This window comes from Dendropsophus ebraccatus, chromosome 7 (genome assembly GCF_027789765.1).
Source record: "Dendropsophus ebraccatus isolate aDenEbr1 chromosome 7, aDenEbr1.pat, whole genome shotgun sequence".
Taxonomy (NCBI): domain Eukaryota; kingdom Metazoa; phylum Chordata; class Amphibia; order Anura; family Hylidae; genus Dendropsophus; species Dendropsophus ebraccatus.
In genome coordinates this window covers 41,040,393-41,058,835 of record NC_091460.1, presented here as the reverse complement: position 1 = coordinate 41,058,835, position 18,443 = coordinate 41,040,393, and the positions used below count along the sequence as shown (strand labels likewise).

Here is an 18,443-nt window from a genome sequence, read left to right as displayed (position 1 = left end):
GCATTTACAGTGTATAGACTGTAGTATATATGTAGATGGGTATTGGTCCCTATGATAAGAATCTAATATTAAATTGCAGAATTGTAAAATGTCAAATTATATGAACCACCTCCCACCCCGGCCCATTGTAACCAAATTATTGTCTCTCTCACTTATATAGGTCAGGGTTTTACTGGAATGGAGTTGCTTTGTTTCCTGATCCGCCACAGGATGGTATTTATCCCAACATGAGTCTCCCAGTTACTAGCGACAGCATTCACCAGTACGCAGAAACCATGGTGAAGAATATAAAGACACGTGCTGCCTGGTTTAGAAGCAATGATGTTTTGTGGCCCTGGGTGAATATCATTCTTTCAGCTTCATTTGTCTTCTTCCTTCTTATTATGTTTCATGCTTTAGGTTACATGTGATATGTATGTAATATGCAGTGCTAAGATGTACAGTATGGTACTTACAAACATTTATATTATATCCTACTGATACCTTAATATCTGTGGTTGTAAACATTGTGTGGAATATGTGTAATCCCTGGTTGGAATACCTCTTTAAGATTGTGTATTATACTTAGTATAGGTAGAAAGCACTTTTAGTTCACTACCATGCAAACCTTCTAACCACCGCTCACACCCGGAGAGAGGGAGATGGACGGCACCGAGCAGAGAGGGAGAGAGGTGCCCGTGCATCTAACTACCTTCCCCCCTCCCTCCCCGTGCTGCCCGGTGCTGTGCATGATGGGGGAGTAGTACAGTGTGTATCTGGCCCACGGCACCGTGCAGGGAGGGAGGGAGAGGGTAGGTGGTTAGATGCAAGGGCCCCCCTCTCCCTCCCTTCTCGGTGCTGTCCATCTCCCTCTCTCCCGGTGTGAGCCTGGTCATTTGCAGCACAGGGAGGGAGAGAGTGAGATGCAAGTGTCCTTGCTCCCCAAATTATTCCATAAAAATCAATAAAGGATAGTGTACTGTAACAAATCATCTCACTAACACTACACTACAGACTTCCATAGACAATACACTACATAGACTTCTACAAACAGTGCGGCCCCTCATGGACACTTCATGAAAAACACACTTGATTCATAACGTCACAGTTTTTTAGAGAATTTGAAGCCTGCCTGATCTACTAAATTAAGGGAAATAGCACTATATGTGCATTTCCCATAATTAATGTACATTAGGAATTTTGTCTAACTTTCCTTATGTAATAACATATTAAAAAATACATTTTGGCCTGAGTTCTCCTTTAACTAAAAAACACCTGCAATGGCTTCCTAGTTTAAAAAGGTCCCTTAGGGTGATACTACACGGGCCGATGGGGGCCCGATAATACCTGTAAACGAGCAGCGGTCTGCTAGATCGTCGCTCGTTTACTGGACCTATTCCACGGCCCGATAATCGTTAAACAAGGGCTGCAGGGACATCGTTACCGATGTCCTTGCAGCCCTTGCATAACTATATACATTACCTATCCACGTTCCAGAGCTGCTCCTGCGGTCTGCTTCTCCCCGGGTCCCGCGCGCTCTAACTTTAGAGTGGCCTGTCAGCTGACAGGCCGCTCAGCCAATCACAGGCCGGGACCACTGCGGCCTGTGATTGGCCGGGCTACCTGTCAGCTGACAGGCCACTCTGAAGCTAGAGCGCGCAGGACCCGAGGAGAAGAAGACCGCAGCAGCAGCCCTGGAGCGTGGATAGGTAATGTATATCGTCAGTCGCCGGCCTCGGACCGCTATTACATGTAGCGGTGCGCGGTCGGCGCCTGGCGAAAATAGGTCCAAACCTATATCAACAATCAGCCGATGATCGTTGTCATCCGCTGATCGTTGTATTTATTACATGGAGCGATAATCGGCAGAATATCGTTCCGTGTAATAGTACCCTTAGTCTGTTTGGTAGGCGACACAATCATGGGGAAGACTGCTGACTTGACACACTCCACAAGGAGGGTAAGTCACAAAAGGTCATTGCTGAAGAAGCTGGTTGCTCACAGAGTGTTGCATCAAAGCATAGTAATGGAAAGTTGAGTGGGAGAAAAAAGTGTGGTAAAAAAAGGGGGCACAAGCAACCGGGATAACCGCAGCCTTGGAAGATTAAGAAAAGGCCATTCAAACATTTGGGGGAGATTCACAAGGAGAGGGCTGCTGCTTAAGTCAGTGCTTCAAGAGCCGCCACACACAGACATATCCAGGACAGGGGCTACAAGTGTCACATCCCATGTGTCACATCACTCATGACCAATAGACAATGGCAGAAGCGTCTTACCTGGACCAAGGAGAAAAAGAACTGGTGTCGTTTACTGATTGAAGAAAATTTTGCAATTCATTTGGAAACAAGGTCCCAGAGTCTGAAGGAAGAGTAGACAGGCACAATCCAAGCTGCTTGAGGTCTACTGTGATGTTTAGGGAGCCATGTCCTCTGCTGGGGTAGCTTCACTGTGTTATATCAAGACCAAAGTTAGTACAGCCGTCTACCAGGAAATATTAGGGCTCTTCATGTTTCCCTCTGCCCACAAGCATTTTGTAGATGGAATTTTCATTTTCCTGCAGGACTTGGCGCCTGTTCGCACTGCCAATAGTACCAATACCTGGTTTACTAACCACAGTATCACGGTGCTTGCTTGACCTTAACATCATAGAGAATCTATAGAAGAAGATGAGAGACACCAGACCCAACAATGGTGAAGGCTGATATCAAAGCAACCTGGGCCTCCATAACACCTCTGCAGTGCCACTGGGTGATCACCTCTATGCCCGCCGCATTGATGCAGTCATTCATGTAAAAGTAACCCGACCGAGTATTGACTGCATTTACTGTACATACTTTTCATTCAGCCAACATTTCTGTGTTAAAAAAAATTTCACAGTTGGTTTTATATAATATTCAAATTTTCTGAAATAATGAATTTTGGGTTTTTCTCAGCTGTAAGCCATAATCATCAACATTAGGGGCCAGTTCACACGGAGCAAAAGCGTCAGAATTCCGCTCAAAGAAGCAGAGGCGCTCAAGCCCTCCCATAGACACACTGTGTGAGACTGAGGTATTCCGCGGCGGAACTCTCCTGCTTTTGCTTGGTGTGAACTGTCCCTAACAGAAAGAGACACTAGAACACTGTTTGTATTGGTTCTATATAATATAGCGGTTTCACTTTTTGAATTGAATTACTGAAAAAAAAATCACTTTTTGATATTCTAACTTATTGAGATGCACTTGCATATAAACGGTTTATTTTGTTCTGTGTATATGAGATCATAATGTATGGTTAATGTATCGTGTTCTGGCTTTCTAACAAATTTTCCATGTTACCATTGCAGGGGTGCGACAAGCAGTTCTTCAATTCCTCAGTCCAGTTTAATAACATGGATTTGTTGCTGCAATACATCAACAGTAAACCAGAGTTTGGAGTCATCGTGCGGTATTCAACACTTGGAGAATATTTTAAGAATATATATAATAGGAACATGACCTGGGAGGTTCGAGGCAGTCAGGATTTCCTTCCTTACTCTTCAGGTGTGTTGGCAAAAGCCCAGCTTCACTGATAATAGATAGGAATTATATATTAGATATATTTGTGCTGTAGATAGATAGAAACTAGATAGATACGTAGATAAAAGATAGTTGAGATAGATATATATAGATAGAAGAGTATATATATATATATAAACTCTTCTATAGTCTATTAGTAAGAAAGTTAATTTTTCATTCTTTGCATAATATATATATATATATATATATATATATATATATATATATATATATATATATAATATATATATATATAATGAGAGAGAGAGAACATACACAACTTAATAGTTGACAGTACATGGTTGTTTTTCCCTTTTAGATGTCTTTCAAGCTTGGACAGGATTCTTTGCATCCCGAAATGTCCTGAAAGGAGTAGCACGCAGGGCCAGCTCGCTGCTGTATGCCGGGGAGTCTGCATTTACCCAGTATCTGCTGAAGCATCCGTCTGGAGAAGTCTGCAAAATGTGGGCACTGGAACAACTTCGGGCTCTCAGATGGGCTGTGTCAGAGGTGAGCCTTATGAGGTGCCACCAAGCCTAAATGAACATGTGACTTTGCTTTAGAATCCACTTGTAAGTACAGTGGTGTCGTTCCGGGACTGTGCTTGTATTTCAAATCCACTATTAAACCAAAGCTAATTTTACCCAGACGCCCTATGACAGCACCCCTGGAGAGGACCTCCCACCGCAGGACAGGAAACCTGAGAAGATAAAAGTCTGACACTCCTCTCCACACCTCAGTTCAGGTTTCCTGTCCGGCGGATGGGAGGCCTCTGAAGAGTCCCATAGGGGATGAAGTTACCTTCTCCACGCCGGCTGCAGGTCCCCCCTTTAGCCTAATCCGCTGGGGGTTTCCCTGAGGGCAGAAGTCTGTCTCAGGACAGCAGCCCTAAGTCTGGTCTGAGGCGCCCCGGGTCAGGGCGGGATGCCTCCCCTCCAGTCCTCGGTCCCTGTGGTTCGGGGAGTTGCCGGGGGCTGGGGCAGAGCGGGCCGTGCCTGTCTCCCCGGTCTGATCGCGTGGCGGGCCGCGGCGTGCGCTCCATCTTGCGCTCCAGCCTGGGAGTGCGCGCGCGCGACCGCGTCGGCAGTACGTCATGACGCGGGCTCCGCCGGAAGTGACGGAGCCCGTGACGTCAGACGCCGGGACGCCGCATCCGGGAGCTCGGCGGTCCCGGCTTCCTCAAAAGGCCAGGGGAAGCGTCTCTCCCTGTCCATGCCTCCTACAGCGTCCAGGAGCGGAGGACTCAACCAGCCAGCCCCACCAGTCTGGTGCATTTTCCGGCCTTCAGCATGTCTGAATCTTCGGGCAGGAAAGAAAAAGGACGCCATGATCGCTCCTCCAGGTCTGACAGATCAGAAAGATCGGATAAGTCAGCCGAGGAGAAGCATGAAAAACCCAGCAGACCAGAAAGACCGGAAAGACAGCATGAAAGCCCGGTACCTGGGGTGATGGGATACATCTTGGTGAGCGTATACAATTCCGTTTTTTTATGCTAATATAGCATTTTTTTATGTGGTTTTATTTTAGGTTTCTGACAAAAGTTCAAAAAAAGCCACTTCTAAACGCCACCATAAGGAGTGTGGAGAGTGTAGAGTCCCCCCTACCTGATGACCACCCTAGGTCCTTATGCCAGCCATGTATTGACAGATTGCTAGCTCAGGAGACATCATCTTTAGCTGACACCTTGAAACAGATTGTGAGTGATGAAGTCCAAGCATCCCTTAGAGGGTTTGGAGTGGTGGGGCCTACTACTTCAACCCCTGTTATGTCTGTTGCCTCTATTAATGTTGAAGAGGATTGTCCATCAGAAGCTCCTATATCTGAAAATATTGTGGAAGAAGGGGAGATTGAATATATCCCGTCAGACAATGAGGAAGGGGGTCCATCTTCTAGAGTTCTTTTTCCCACTGAAGATATTGATCAGCTAATAAAAGCTATAAAAGCTTCGATGAATATTGAAGAGAAAAAGACCCCTTTATCGGCAGAAGATGCCATGTATGAGGGGTTGACTCCTAGAAAGTCTCGTACCTTCTCACTCCATAAGAGTATTAAAGCTCTAATTGATAAGGAATGGCAAAATCCCGACAGGAAGTTTTTTATTTCCAGATACTTCAAAGGGAAATATCCCTTTGAGGACTGTGACTCCAACACCTGGGATAAACCCCCGGCCATTGATGCACCAGTGGCAAATTTAGCAAAGAAAAATAGCCTACCCTTTGAGGATATCGATACTCTGTCGGACCCTATGGATAGAAAATCCGAATACTACAATAAGAGAACATGGGAAGCAGCTACGGGAATCCTGAGAACTAGCATAGCTTCCACCTGTGTGGCAAGATCTCTAAGGGTATGGCTGGCAAAATTAAAATCTCAAATAGCTGATGAGCCTGCATGTGAAAAGGTCCTAGCGGATATCCCTGTTTTAGCCAAAGCTGCCGATTTTCTTTCAGATGCCTCTGCGGATAGTATTAAGTTAGCAGCAAAGACGGCCGCGCTTTCCAACTCCGCCAGAAGAGCATTATGGCTCAAGACTTGGAAGAGTGATATCACGGCTAGAGGAAAACTCTGCGGTATCCCTTGTGATGGCAATCTCCTATTCGGTCCCGTATTGGATTCACTATTAGAAAAAGCCTCTGATAGGAAAAAAGGGTTCCCTGCACAGCCTAGAGCACAGGAAACGTTTAGACAAAAAAGACAATATAAAAAGCCCTTTCGTAGTACCCAGGACAATAAAAAATTTAGAGTGCCAGCTAAAGGGAAGGGATACATCTTTAACTCAAAAGATGACAAACCAAAATCTTCCCAACAATGACGTTCTCCCGGTGGGTGGCCGTCTGTCTCAGTTCACCCGGGCTTGGGAGAATATTTCCCCCAGCCCTTGGGTTCTAAGTTCTATTTCAGTGGGACTTCTCCTGGAGTTCAGGAGTCTTCCCAGAGACAGATTTCTCCCCACCAGGAGACTAACAGACACAGTAAAACAAACGATTATAGAAACAGAAATTCTCTCTTTAATACAAAAACAAGTATTAGTCCCAGTTCCCTTAGATCAGCAGAAGAGAGGATTCTACTCACCTCTATTCCTAGTCAAGAAACCAAACGGTTCATTCAGGGTGATCATAAATCTCAAGGGTCTGAACAAGTTTCTCCAATACAAGAGGTTTCGGATGGAAACCTTGGGATCTACAATAAACCTTCTGTCCCAGGACTGTGTGATGGCTTCCATAGATCTAGAAGACGCCTACTACCACGTACCTATTCACACGTCTCATCAAAAATTTCTGAGGGTAGCGGTCTGGATAATAGACAAATGGATTCACTTACAGTACAGAGCCCTTCCCTTTGGGGTCTCTCAAGCCCCGAGGGCATTTACAAAGATAATAGCGGATATGGCTTCCTTCATCAGGAAGCAGGACATAATATTTGTACCGTACCTAGACGACTTCCTCCTAGTGGCAAACTCGGAAGCACAACTACATCACAACATCACACTAGTTTCAGAAATAATCCGACGGTTAGGTTGGAACATAAATTTGGTCAAATTTGGTGCCCTCAAGGCAATGTGTTTTTCTTGGAACTCTGTTAGACTCTTCTCAGCAAATGTCTCTTCTTCCCCTCACAAAGCAGGAGCTGGTCAGAAAGAGAGTCGGGGACTTATTCCTTTCTCACACACCAACGCTACGGGAAGCAATGTCGGTGCTGGGTCTCCTCACGTCATGCATACAATCGGTGAGGTGGGCTTAGTACAGGACAAGACTGCTGCAGATGGACATTCTAAACAACTGGGACGGTTGCCAACAGTCACTCAACAAGAAGTTTCTTCTGAGTTCCACAGCAAGGGTAAGTCTGCAGTGGTGGTTAGTTCCTCAGAACCTAAGGGAGGGAGTACGTTGGAACCCCTCACAAATGATAAGAATCACAACAGATGCCAGCCCTTGGGGGTGGGGGGCTCACACAGATCAGGCTTTTGTCCAAGGCAGGTGGCCTCAACATCTCAGGCATCAAACCTCAAACTACAAAGAACTATACGCGGTGTTCCAGGCCTTACAGGATCTCTCTCATCTATTATCATTCAAAGATGTACAGATTTACTCAGACAACACCACAGCAGTGGCCTACATCAACAAACAAGGGGGCACTCGCAGCAAATCCCTCCTCCTTCTCTCCCAGCAGATCTTTCATTTCGCGGAGAACAACCTGCTATCATTATCGGCAATCCACCTGAAGGGAAATCTAAACCATCAGGCAGACTTCCTCAGCAGGACCACAATCAGCCAGACAGAATGGTCCCTCAACCTGGAAATATTCTACAAAGTAGTAGAAAGGTTTGGTTCTCCAACGATAGATTGGTTCGCCTCGAGGAAGAACAAGAAACTGAAGAGGTTCTGTTCTCTGGACCCAACAGAAAATCCAACAGCAATAGATGCATTTGCTCAAGATTGGAGCAGGGAGATGGGGTACGCCTTTCCCCCAATCAGCCTTATTCCCAGGGTGCTGAAGATCGTCCAGGACAAAGCCAGAATGATCTTGATAGCCCCCTTCTGGCCAAAACTTCCCTGGTTCACGCTTCTGAGAACTCTGTCAATACACCAGCCGTGGATTCTGCCAGAAATCCAAGACCTCTTGACACAGGGGCCAGTAGTTCATCCGATGTCACCACACTTGCACTTGACTGCATGGATGCTGAGAGGTTAATACTGAAAGGTAGGGGACTGTCAGATACAGTAATCAACACCATGCTGGCCTCCCGAAAGGAAGTAACCTCCTCAATATACCTAAGAACATGGAGAGCATTCTTAAGATTTACACAAGGTAGACAGAATCCTTTGGGGGAACCAAATATCCCTCTTATCTTGGGGTTCCTTCAGGCAGGTCTAGAAAAAAACCTAAAGCCTAGCACCCTCAAAGTGCAGATCTCTGCTCTTAGTACCTTTTTAAATGCAAAATTAGCTGACAACTTGCTAATAAAGAGATTCATCACAGGGGCTGTAAGGTTAAACCCTCCTTCCAGATTAACGGTCCCACCATGGGACTTAAATCTAGTCCTAGAAGCTCTCACGAAACCTCCTTTCGAGCCTCTAGACTCTCTGCCTCTAGATATTCTATCTCTCAAACTCTCCTTTCTTCTCGCCATCACCACAGCTAGAAGGATTAGTGAAATCCAGGCCCTCTCAGCCTTTCCTCCTCACACTCAGGTCCTAGACGATAGAGTGATTATGAGAACACTCCCCTCTTTCCTTCCTAAGGTAGTGTCGGAGTTTCACAAAAACCAGTCAATTGTCCTCCCTACCTTTTGTGACAACCCATCCAATGATAGGGAGAAGATCTTTCACAATCTAGATGTTAAAAGATGCCTCACAAAATACCTGCAAATTACAGAAAGTCTTAGGAGATCAGAAAACCTGTTAGTACAGGTTTCAGGAGTTAACAAGGGTAAGACAGCCTCCAAACCTACAATTAGCCGCTGGATAAAACAAGCAATTACTCTAGCATACACTTCTCAGAGTAAAGAACCACCTTCTTACTTCTCAGCCCATTCCATTAGGGCTATGGCAACTTCTTGGGCAGAAAAGGCGGATGCCTCCTTAGACCAGATTTGCAGGGCAGCTACTTGGTCTTCACCACATACCTTCCTACGCCATTACAGGCTTCAACTAAATCCTCTGTCTGATCTGTCCTTTGGTAGGAAAGTTCTTTCAGCAGTAGTCCCGCCCTAGTTAAAAAAATTTCTAGTTTTTCCTCCAGGGGTGCTGTCATAGGGCGTCTGGGTAAAATCAGAATTACTTACGGTAATGATGTTTTCATAAGCCCATGACAGCACCCCTCTGGTATACCCCCCCTTAATGTCGTTATCATTATTATTATTATTATTCCTATGGTTATTTTATTATTTCATGATTTATGTAAATCTACTCACAAAGTGAGAGTTGTTTGTTCCGCTGGAATACTCTGTTAGAACTGAGGTGTGGAGAGGAGTGTCAGACTTTTATCTTCTCAGGTTTCCTGTCCTGCGGTGGGAGGTCCTCTCCAGGGGTGCTGTCATGGGCTTATGAAAACATCATTACCGTAAGTAATTCTGGTTTTCCCATAAGAAATCATTAATATGCAGACAAATGGTTCCACACCCCAAAAGTAATGATTTTATATTCTGAATAACATGTAAAACAAATGAACAAACATTCAGAAACAGCTGAATATGTGATATTATAAGTTACTGTACAGTTGAGCAATCAGCATGTGGAGTATAATGTATAGTAAGTGCATAAACCTGAAAAACAGCAGCAGTTTGTAGATACAGGATGGAACTGCAGATCCCTATAATGCAGTAGCGTAGTACAACAGGCTAGAATAGAGATGCAGGGCTGCTGTCAGAGGTCTGTGTGGTCACATGACAGCAATGGAGAAGGGGTGTGTGTTCAGCATGGACCAATCAGGACTGACAGAGACTGCAGGGAGCATGAAGGAATGAGCAGGACAGATGTGGGCACAGTATAGCAGCACTCCCTGACCAGGAGAGAGAGGGGTTACAGCTATGAGGAGATTACCTCCACAGTCCTGTCCCCTGATGTAATCCCCAGCCTGAAGTGGATCTGCTATGATTTGGAAGGTGAGGGAGACTTCCTGGGTCAGAGTACAGTGCTGTAGATCACGCTATGCAGACCATGCCCCTCCCCCACTTACACTCCCACCCAGTACAGGGAGTTCTTAAACCAAAGCAATGCTCCTAATCCAAGTTACAATTTTGAAAAACTGTGAGCTCTTAAACCAAAACGCTCTTAAACCAAGGTACCACTGTACTATAACTCCTCAGTGCATCCTCATCGGTTTATAAATTATCAAAACTTTTTTTTCCCCTTAATTTTTTTAGGATCTATGATATATAATGGTAGATTGAAACCCAGGGTCCCAGTGCTAATGGAAGCAGTCAATAGACACATGTATAATAAAAGTAGAAAAGTACATAATAAGTGGCCTCTGCTTTATAGGTCCAGCATCATGACGGCATCACCGGCACCGAGTCTCCAAAGGTCAGAGATATGTATATAGAACACCTGCATCAAGGAATGACTGGTGTACGGAAACTGATGGATGCCATCATTATGGACCAGTTCAGCTATGAGAACAATAAAGATTCTGAAGGTATTTCATTTATATTGGTATAAAAGTAAGTGTTAGCCATGCTGGTATGTGACCGATGAGCTGTATGGAGAGCACAGTGTATTGTCTTACAGAATGATTAATACCCATAGTTATGTAATAATCTCACATCATATCTCCAATCCCAGCGGGAGTTTCTTTCAGGACATTGTGATAAATTACTTGTATAGTGCATACAATAAGCAAGTTTATACAAAATAGGCTGTACCGCAGATGACCTGCAGAAAGTCCTAGTATACTACATTGGGCACACTGGTCAGGATTTATTATATCTTTCTGCATTTTCTTAGTATTGTTTGGTTTTTCACACCCCAGCCATTCGTCTGGTGGGGATTTTCCACCCACGTTCTAAGAATTGGAGACCAGCTCTCGGTCAGATCTATATTACTTATCCAGGTGTTATGTGTTAAAAGTCTTTGTACTGCATTACGGAATATGTTAGCTCTATATTACTGAAAAAAATAAATGAATTCTGCCATACCCAATATTCAGACTGCAGCTGGGAACATTAAAAGCGGGAACATCATTGAATATATTCCTTTATAGTATATATTGTAATGTTCTGTCCTTTTCCTGTATCCTGCAGGTGTCATACATATTACTGTCTATAACCCCCTGGCATGGAACGTGACCACATATATTAGTGTTGCCCTGAATACCTCAGTCACTGCTGTGTATGATGAGCTTGGTCAGCTGGTGCCAGCACAGGTATGGATTCTTCATACACATAAGCAGAAATTTTTTTTTTCAAATCAACTGGTGTCAGAGATTTGTAATTTACTTCTCTTAAAATATCTAAAGTATTCCAGTACTTATCAGCTGCTGTATATCCGACAGGAAGTGATGTATTCTTTCCAGTCTGGAGAGCAAGAGAGGTTTTCTATGGGAATTTGCTACTACTCTCAACAGTTCCTGTCACAGACAGAGGTGGCAGAGATAATTGTGTCATACTAGAAAGAATACACCATTTCCTGTAGGACATACAGCAGCTGATAAGTACTGGAAGACTTGGAAGATTTTTAAGAGAAGTAAATTACAAATCTCTGGCACTAGTTGATTTGAAAGATTTTCTTTTGCTGACCTGCCCTTTAAGATATATTAGATGTATAAAAGCCAGACTGCTGTTATATGGGGTGCTCCACACTACCCAGCCAAACTGCTGTTATAGGGGGCGCTTGGATATACTCAGCCAGGCTACTATTATTAGGGGCATTAGATTGTTGTTATAGGGTATGCTATAGACCAGTGCTTCTCAAACTGTGAGGCGGGCCTCACCAGTAAGGCGCCCGCTAGTTATTGGTGAGGCCCAGCTGGGGAGCCAGTTTTTACAAAGTAACTATAATTTGCACAGTCCTTTTGCTGTTTGCAAAAATCACCATTTTAGCAACAATAATAATTTATTTTGTACTTAATTTATTTGTGTACAGAGCTTAGGAGATGGGTGAAAGACGGCCCTAGCATTATTTTCAGCTTTTAAATGGACTTTCACCACAGATAGTGAGGCCCAGGCCCCCTCTTGGTCAGTCTGGTGAGGCCCAGGCAGTGCCTCAGTCTTTTGGGTGAGGCTCCAGTAAAAAAAGTTTGAGAAGCACTGCTATAGACTACACATCCACACTGCTGTAATAGGGTGAGTGATACTGCTGTTATAGAAGGTGTTCCACAATACACAACCATACTGCTGCTATAGAAGGCACTGCACAGTCAGATTGCTCATATAGGGAGCAATCTAGACTACACAGCCAGACTACTGTTCTAGAGGGCGCTCTAGATTACACAGCTACACTGCTGTTATAGGGGGCGCTCTAAATTACACAGCCAGACTACTGTTCTAGGGGGCGCTCTAGATTACACAGCCAGACTGCTGTTCTAGGGGGCGCTCTAGATTACACAGCCAGACTGCTGTTCTAGGGGGCGCTCTAGATTACACAGCCAGACTGCTGTTCTAGGGGGCGCTCTAGATTACACAGCCAGACTGCTGTTCTAGGGGGCGCTCTAGATTACACAGCCAGACTGCTGTTCTAGGGGGCGCTCTAGATTACACAGCCAGACTGCTGTTCTAGGGGGCGCTCTAGATTACACAGCCAGACTGCTGTTCTAGGGGGCGCTCTAAATTACACAGCCAGACTGCTATTCTAGGGGGCGCTCTAGATTACACAGCCAGACTGCTGTTCTAGGGGGCGCTCTAGATTACACAGCCAGACTGCTGTTCTAGGGGGCGCTCTAGATTACACAGCCAGACTGCTGTTCTAGGGGGCGCTCTAGATTACACAGCCAGACTGCTGTTCTAGGGGGCGCTCTAGATTACACAGCCAGACTGCTGTTCTAGGGGGCGCTCTAGATTACACAGCCAGACTGCTGTTCTAGGGGGCGCTCTAGATTACACAGCCAGACTGCTGTTCTAGGGGGCGCTCTAGATTTCACAGCCAGACTGCTGTTCTAGGGGGCGCTCTAGATTACACAGCCAGACTGCTGTTCTAGGGGGCGCTCTAGATTACACAGCCAGACTGCTGTTCTAGGGGGCGCTCTAGATTACACAGCCAGACTGCTGTTCTAGGGGGCGCTCTAGATTACACAGCCAGACTGCTGTTCTAGGGGGCGCTCTAGATTACACAGCCAGACTGCTGTTCTAGGGGGCGCTCTAGATTACACAGCCAGACTGCTGTTCTAGGGGGCGCTCTAGATTACACAGCCAGACTGCTGTTCTAGGGGGCGCTCTAGATTACACAGCCAGACTGCTGTTCTAGGGGGCGCTCTAGATTACACAGCCAGACTGCTGTTCTAGGGGGCGCTCTAGATTACACAGCCAGACTGCCGTTATAGGAGAAGGTGTATATTCTCCCAGTTTTAAGTACTGATTTCTACAATTGAGATTCCATGTTTTTGCACCTATATCAGAGCTAGATTTTCTTCAACGCACTAATGTTTCTGTCCATAAGGTACAGACAATATGTCCTTCTGTATTGAAATCCCCAGTGAAAATAAAATGTCAGCATTATTTCCATTGCCTCTTCTTAATTTGTTGTGAACTCTGTGCAGCCGACCACATCATTTACCTCTCACGGCTTTCAGTCTGTCATGTCAGGGGTGTCTTCCATCTTCCTACCACATAAGTAAACTTCCTTTTGTGAATGACACAGTTCTGCATTAAGTCTGCGATATGCATCCTCCTCCCTGCAGGTCTGCTGTTGTTAATCCTGTACGACGTTCATTGATTCTCTGAGCACTTTTGTCAGTTTACTTTTTTCCTTTCTGTTTGTAGATCTTTGCTGCTCTTGCTTGTCTGACCTTTTATAGCTTTTCTTTTTAGGTGAGTTTTATATTTTCGATCATGGTAGCTATGTTTCTTTAGGGTACATTTATAATGCACTGGTAGTGGTGCGGTGGGAAGACATACCACTGCTGCGTTTGACAGATGTTCAAAACAAAAACCATAAAATGTAAACATTTCCTTAGTAATGTGGCCGTAATATTTTTTTTCATGAGAAGTATAGCCTCTTGGTTAATGTCATTTTAACACACTTTGCTTAAATCAATAGTACAAGCACATAGGAAGCTTTGTAATATATCTTATCAGAGAAAAGGGTTCTTATTCTCCACCCTGCTAAACCTTCATTCATTTACTGCTTACTTCTGTCCTGTGTTTAAAAGACTAGCAGTTCACTCACAGAGATTAGAAGGGAGGGGGTGAGGAATGAGACAAGAGAGGGGAGTGAGCTCAAAGAGCAGAGACTGAGAGACTGCTAAGATACTACAGATAACTGTAAGTAAAAAAAAATTATGCAGGTTTTGATTTACAGCTTAAACAGTATACTACTGCCCTATAATGTCCTCTATGCTGCTTTTTTTTGTGTACGGTCAAGACATAAATGAGAAGCATGCTCTTTTTTTTTGTGTCTGCATGTATGTGCAATCTATGGGAGACATCATAGCAGCTAGTCTGCACCCACTAACTTAGGGACAACTTAAAATTAGAGATAAGTCTGCAGAGGGAATAACTGGTGAAAAATAGTGTATGCTAGTTATATAATAGCCACAAATGTTATGACATTTGGTTGACAGTCATCAGAAATGTACTGTAGGAATGATCCCGGTGAAGTACATATGTTCTCTGTATTATAAAGCTTTCCATCTGACATGTTTATTCCTTTTGGTCTAATTGTTTTATTTCAGGTGCTTAACTCCAGTGATCCCGGACATGCCTTAGACTTGTATGTACTTGTTGTCCTGCCAGGTCTTGGCTATAGAAGGTATTCTGTAAAAACGGAGAATGCTGAACCCAGCGAGGAGACGACTGATATGGGAAGACGGGTGAAGTTTTCTACACAGTTATTGCATAATGCAAAAAGCCGAAAAAACAAGACAATGCCCGTGTCCAATGACTGCTACACAGTGTGGATAGACCTGAACACCAACATGCTTGTCAGCATAACCGATAGGTGAGGGGGTTTTCTAATATATTCCTAGTTTGGAAATTGTTGTAAGGGCAGTAACCCTATAAATGCAGGTACTCTATCTGGGTGCTCTTACACCGTGCAGTTTTGTTGCAGTTTTTGCAGCAGCGTTGAAGCCTGAATATGGATCATTATGAATTATATAAAATAAAGAGCAGATGATGGGGTTTTTTTCCAGGCCTGTCAGGTCAGCACTCGCTTTCTCTTCGTTTTCCGCTCACTGTTTGTGCTATTACAAGCACAGACAGCGAGCATGGAGCTGCAGGAGGGGCTGCCCAGGTGATCCAAGGTTGGCCCATTGAAGTCAATGGCGGTCTGTTGCTACTGTTCTGGTTACACAAAGTGACAAGCTGCAGACCGGCAGCATGTCGGCTGATTGTGGCCTTCTAATATGCACTATTGCACCAAACTTATCGTCGGGAACGCCCAATAATCGGCCACGTACTGCCGAAAATCATTTGGTGTAATAACTGTTGATCTGTGATGTCTCCAATCAAATGGGCTTAATCTGAAGGTTGTACAAAAAGCAAACACCTTAGTAGACAAAACTTTTATCATTTAACACATTTTTGACCTGATCAAAGTTATTTTGATCTGGTCTCATGCACCTCTTTAAAGCTATTATATTGTATAATATAGTTTTATTGAGCTCATCAAGACCAATGGGAATACTGTATATGTGATTTCCTTCTGGCACCTAGAATACTTTCTCACCATTTTACCTTAATGTGGTTTACAGATAATCTGGTGGTTCCTATCTCATGACTCCGTCTGTAATATCTAGGGTTCAATCAGATTAATATTTTAAAATAGAACCTGGAATAACAGCAGTCACAAATGTCACAGAGTAAAAAAACAGTGGCACGTCCATAGTAAAATATCAAGAGTGATGCTGAAAATTACATCTAAGAACTTATGCAAAGCAAACACAAGGGTTTATTAAAGGGCTAGTTCCCCCAAAATTTTTCCTTTCAAATCAACTGGTGCCAGAGATTTTTAATTTACTTTAAGTAAAAAAACTGAAGTCTTCCAGTACTTATCAGGTGCTGTATGTCCTGCAGGAAGTGATGTATTCTCTCCAGTCTGACATGATGCTCTCTGCTGCCATCTCTGTCCTTGCAGGAACTGTCCAGAAACCTCTCCTCTCCAGACTGGGAAGAATACCACTTCCTGCAGGACATACAGCAGCTGATAAGTACTGGAAGACTTGAGATTTTTTTAATAGAAGTAAATTAGAAATCTCTGGCACTTTCTGGCACCAGTTGATTTAAAAAAAAAAAAAAAAAAACTTTTCGGTGCACAACCCATTTAACCCAAACTGGGTTCAGGTTGGGACCGACAACAACTAATGCTCATAGAGCAAGAGATGGGTCCTGAAGTTCTTAAAGGGGTACTCCAGCGAGGGGGCACTTTTTCGCTGGGACCGAAAAGACGTCCTCTAACCACCCGGTCCCAGCGGCGGGTCCCGCATCGCGGCGCTCCAGTGTCCGGTTCCTGGCCGTTTCCGGGTGTCTGACGCGGGCCCGAGACGTGACGTCAATTATATGTCTACTATAATTCTTATGCTTTGCAGGGAGAGAAACTACACAGTGCCGACCAGCCAGGAGTTTTTGGAATACCATGCAAATGGGGATACAGGTGCCGGGCCTATATCTGACAACTACATGTTTTTTCCAAATGGATCTGCTGTTCCTGTAGCAAAGTCAGTAGGCCTGGAGATTGTGACAGGCAAACTAGTAACGGAAGTCCGACAGTACTTTTACAGGTAATGCTAATGCTCCTAGGCAATTATATATGTATTAATGAAAGGATTATTTCCAGTGGCATACTGAGAAGAGAGGGGACCCCAAGGAAAAGAAGAAACTTGAAGCCCCCCACTGCAGTTCCTTAAAAATTCCCCCCTCCCCTAAAATTTTGGAAAATTTTCCCATCCTCTTGTCTATAGTAAAAAGTCCTACATAGTTATGCCACACCGTATAGCAAAAGAAATAAGTCCAACCAGGGCCCATAGCAGCCACACAGGCTTTCTCTATTGTATGTATACCCATGATGATCACTGACCATGCTGCATGTATATCTATTGTGTTGTCATCATCTTTACAGAGATGCCAACCAGCGGAGTTACACCTATGCCGTATTCTCCAGACTGTACCATGTCCCCGATGGCTATGACAAGACGCTGACATGCCGGCCCATAGAGCAGCAGTACAGAGTTGGCCCTTTGGAGCTCAATCGTGAGGCCATAATCAGAATACAAACCAATCTTCAGACCAATAAGATAATTTGCACTGATGACAACGCATACCAGATGCAAGCTAGAGAATTCAAGAGATACGATAGTAATACAGTCGCAAGGGTAAGACTGTAGATAGAAGAGCATAGGTCTAATGAGTAAGCAGTCTTAGTCAACCAAGGCAACAAAGGCAGATGAACCTCTTAACTTTTATTATTTTCAGAACTATTACCCGATGGTTCGTACAGCCTATATAGAAGATGAGAAGACAAGACTTGTCCTTCTAGCTGAACGGTCACATGGAGTCTCCAGTCAAGATAATGGTCAAGTGGAGGTATCTTGAAGCAAGCACTATCCATTCTTTACCGAGATGGTGGTAATAGTAGTTTTATCCATTTTATATGTTTGCTGTTTAGATAATGTTGCATAGAAGACTGTGGAACAACATGGAATGGGACCTGAACTACAATCTGACATTGGATGATACATCAGTAGTCAGGCCCACCATCTGGCTCATGGTGGGATCCAAAGAAGTCACAGACTCTTTGTACCAGAGATTGGGGCTATGTTTGGAGCATAGACCATTCGTAATGTTAATTCCCCTTACAGGTAACTTCATCCAGATGATCGTGTTTTTGTGTGATCACAATAAATGATAATTTATAGGTCAATTTGGCCCTGGTGCTGAATATGGTAGATGTTTTTTTTTTCTTTGCTATTATGGAAATGTATTCACACTTTTATTATTTTTCAGGACTTGGGAAAGCTGACACTCAAATGGTAGATGAGGTTCCAGTCACTTTACCACCCAATATTCACCTTCAGATCCTAAGTATTCCAGGATGGAAATATTCTTCAAACCACACAGAGCATATGCTCAATATACATAAAGGTATGATATATAATGCTCACACCATCCATTACTCAGCATCTCTGATTCATTGCTGGGAGCGTTACCTATAAGGTAAATAAGAGGAGGAGTCCGAGGAGAATCCTGCTGTAACTGGCCCACACAAGCTGAATGACAGCCCTCTCAGTACAACCACTGAAGGAAAGCTGCCAATCATCCTGTGTGGGCGGGGTGAGCAA

At 44.2% G+C, this 18,443-nt stretch overlaps 1 protein-coding gene across 1 annotated transcript in view; it reads left to right on the top strand.

The window, feature by feature from the left end:
• The window catches only part of MAN2B2 (mannosidase alpha class 2B member 2), a 40,800-nt gene that overhangs the window by 8,374 nt on the left and 13,983 nt on the right, over positions 1-18,443 (top strand). Inside the window, exons 6-16 of the mRNA XM_069976414.1 lie at positions 161-338; positions 3,305-3,500; positions 3,835-4,025; positions 10,499-10,652; positions 11,257-11,378; positions 14,841-15,106; positions 16,695-16,886; positions 17,225-17,477; positions 17,578-17,688; positions 17,771-17,963; positions 18,109-18,246. Coding sequence (XP_069832515.1) covers positions 161-338; positions 3,305-3,500; positions 3,835-4,025; positions 10,499-10,652; positions 11,257-11,378; positions 14,841-15,106; positions 16,695-16,886; positions 17,225-17,477; positions 17,578-17,688; positions 17,771-17,963; positions 18,109-18,246 — 1,994 coding nt within the window. The remainder of the gene's footprint in view (positions 1-160; positions 339-3,304; positions 3,501-3,834; positions 4,026-10,498; positions 10,653-11,256; positions 11,379-14,840; positions 15,107-16,694; positions 16,887-17,224; positions 17,478-17,577; positions 17,689-17,770; positions 17,964-18,108; positions 18,247-18,443) is intronic.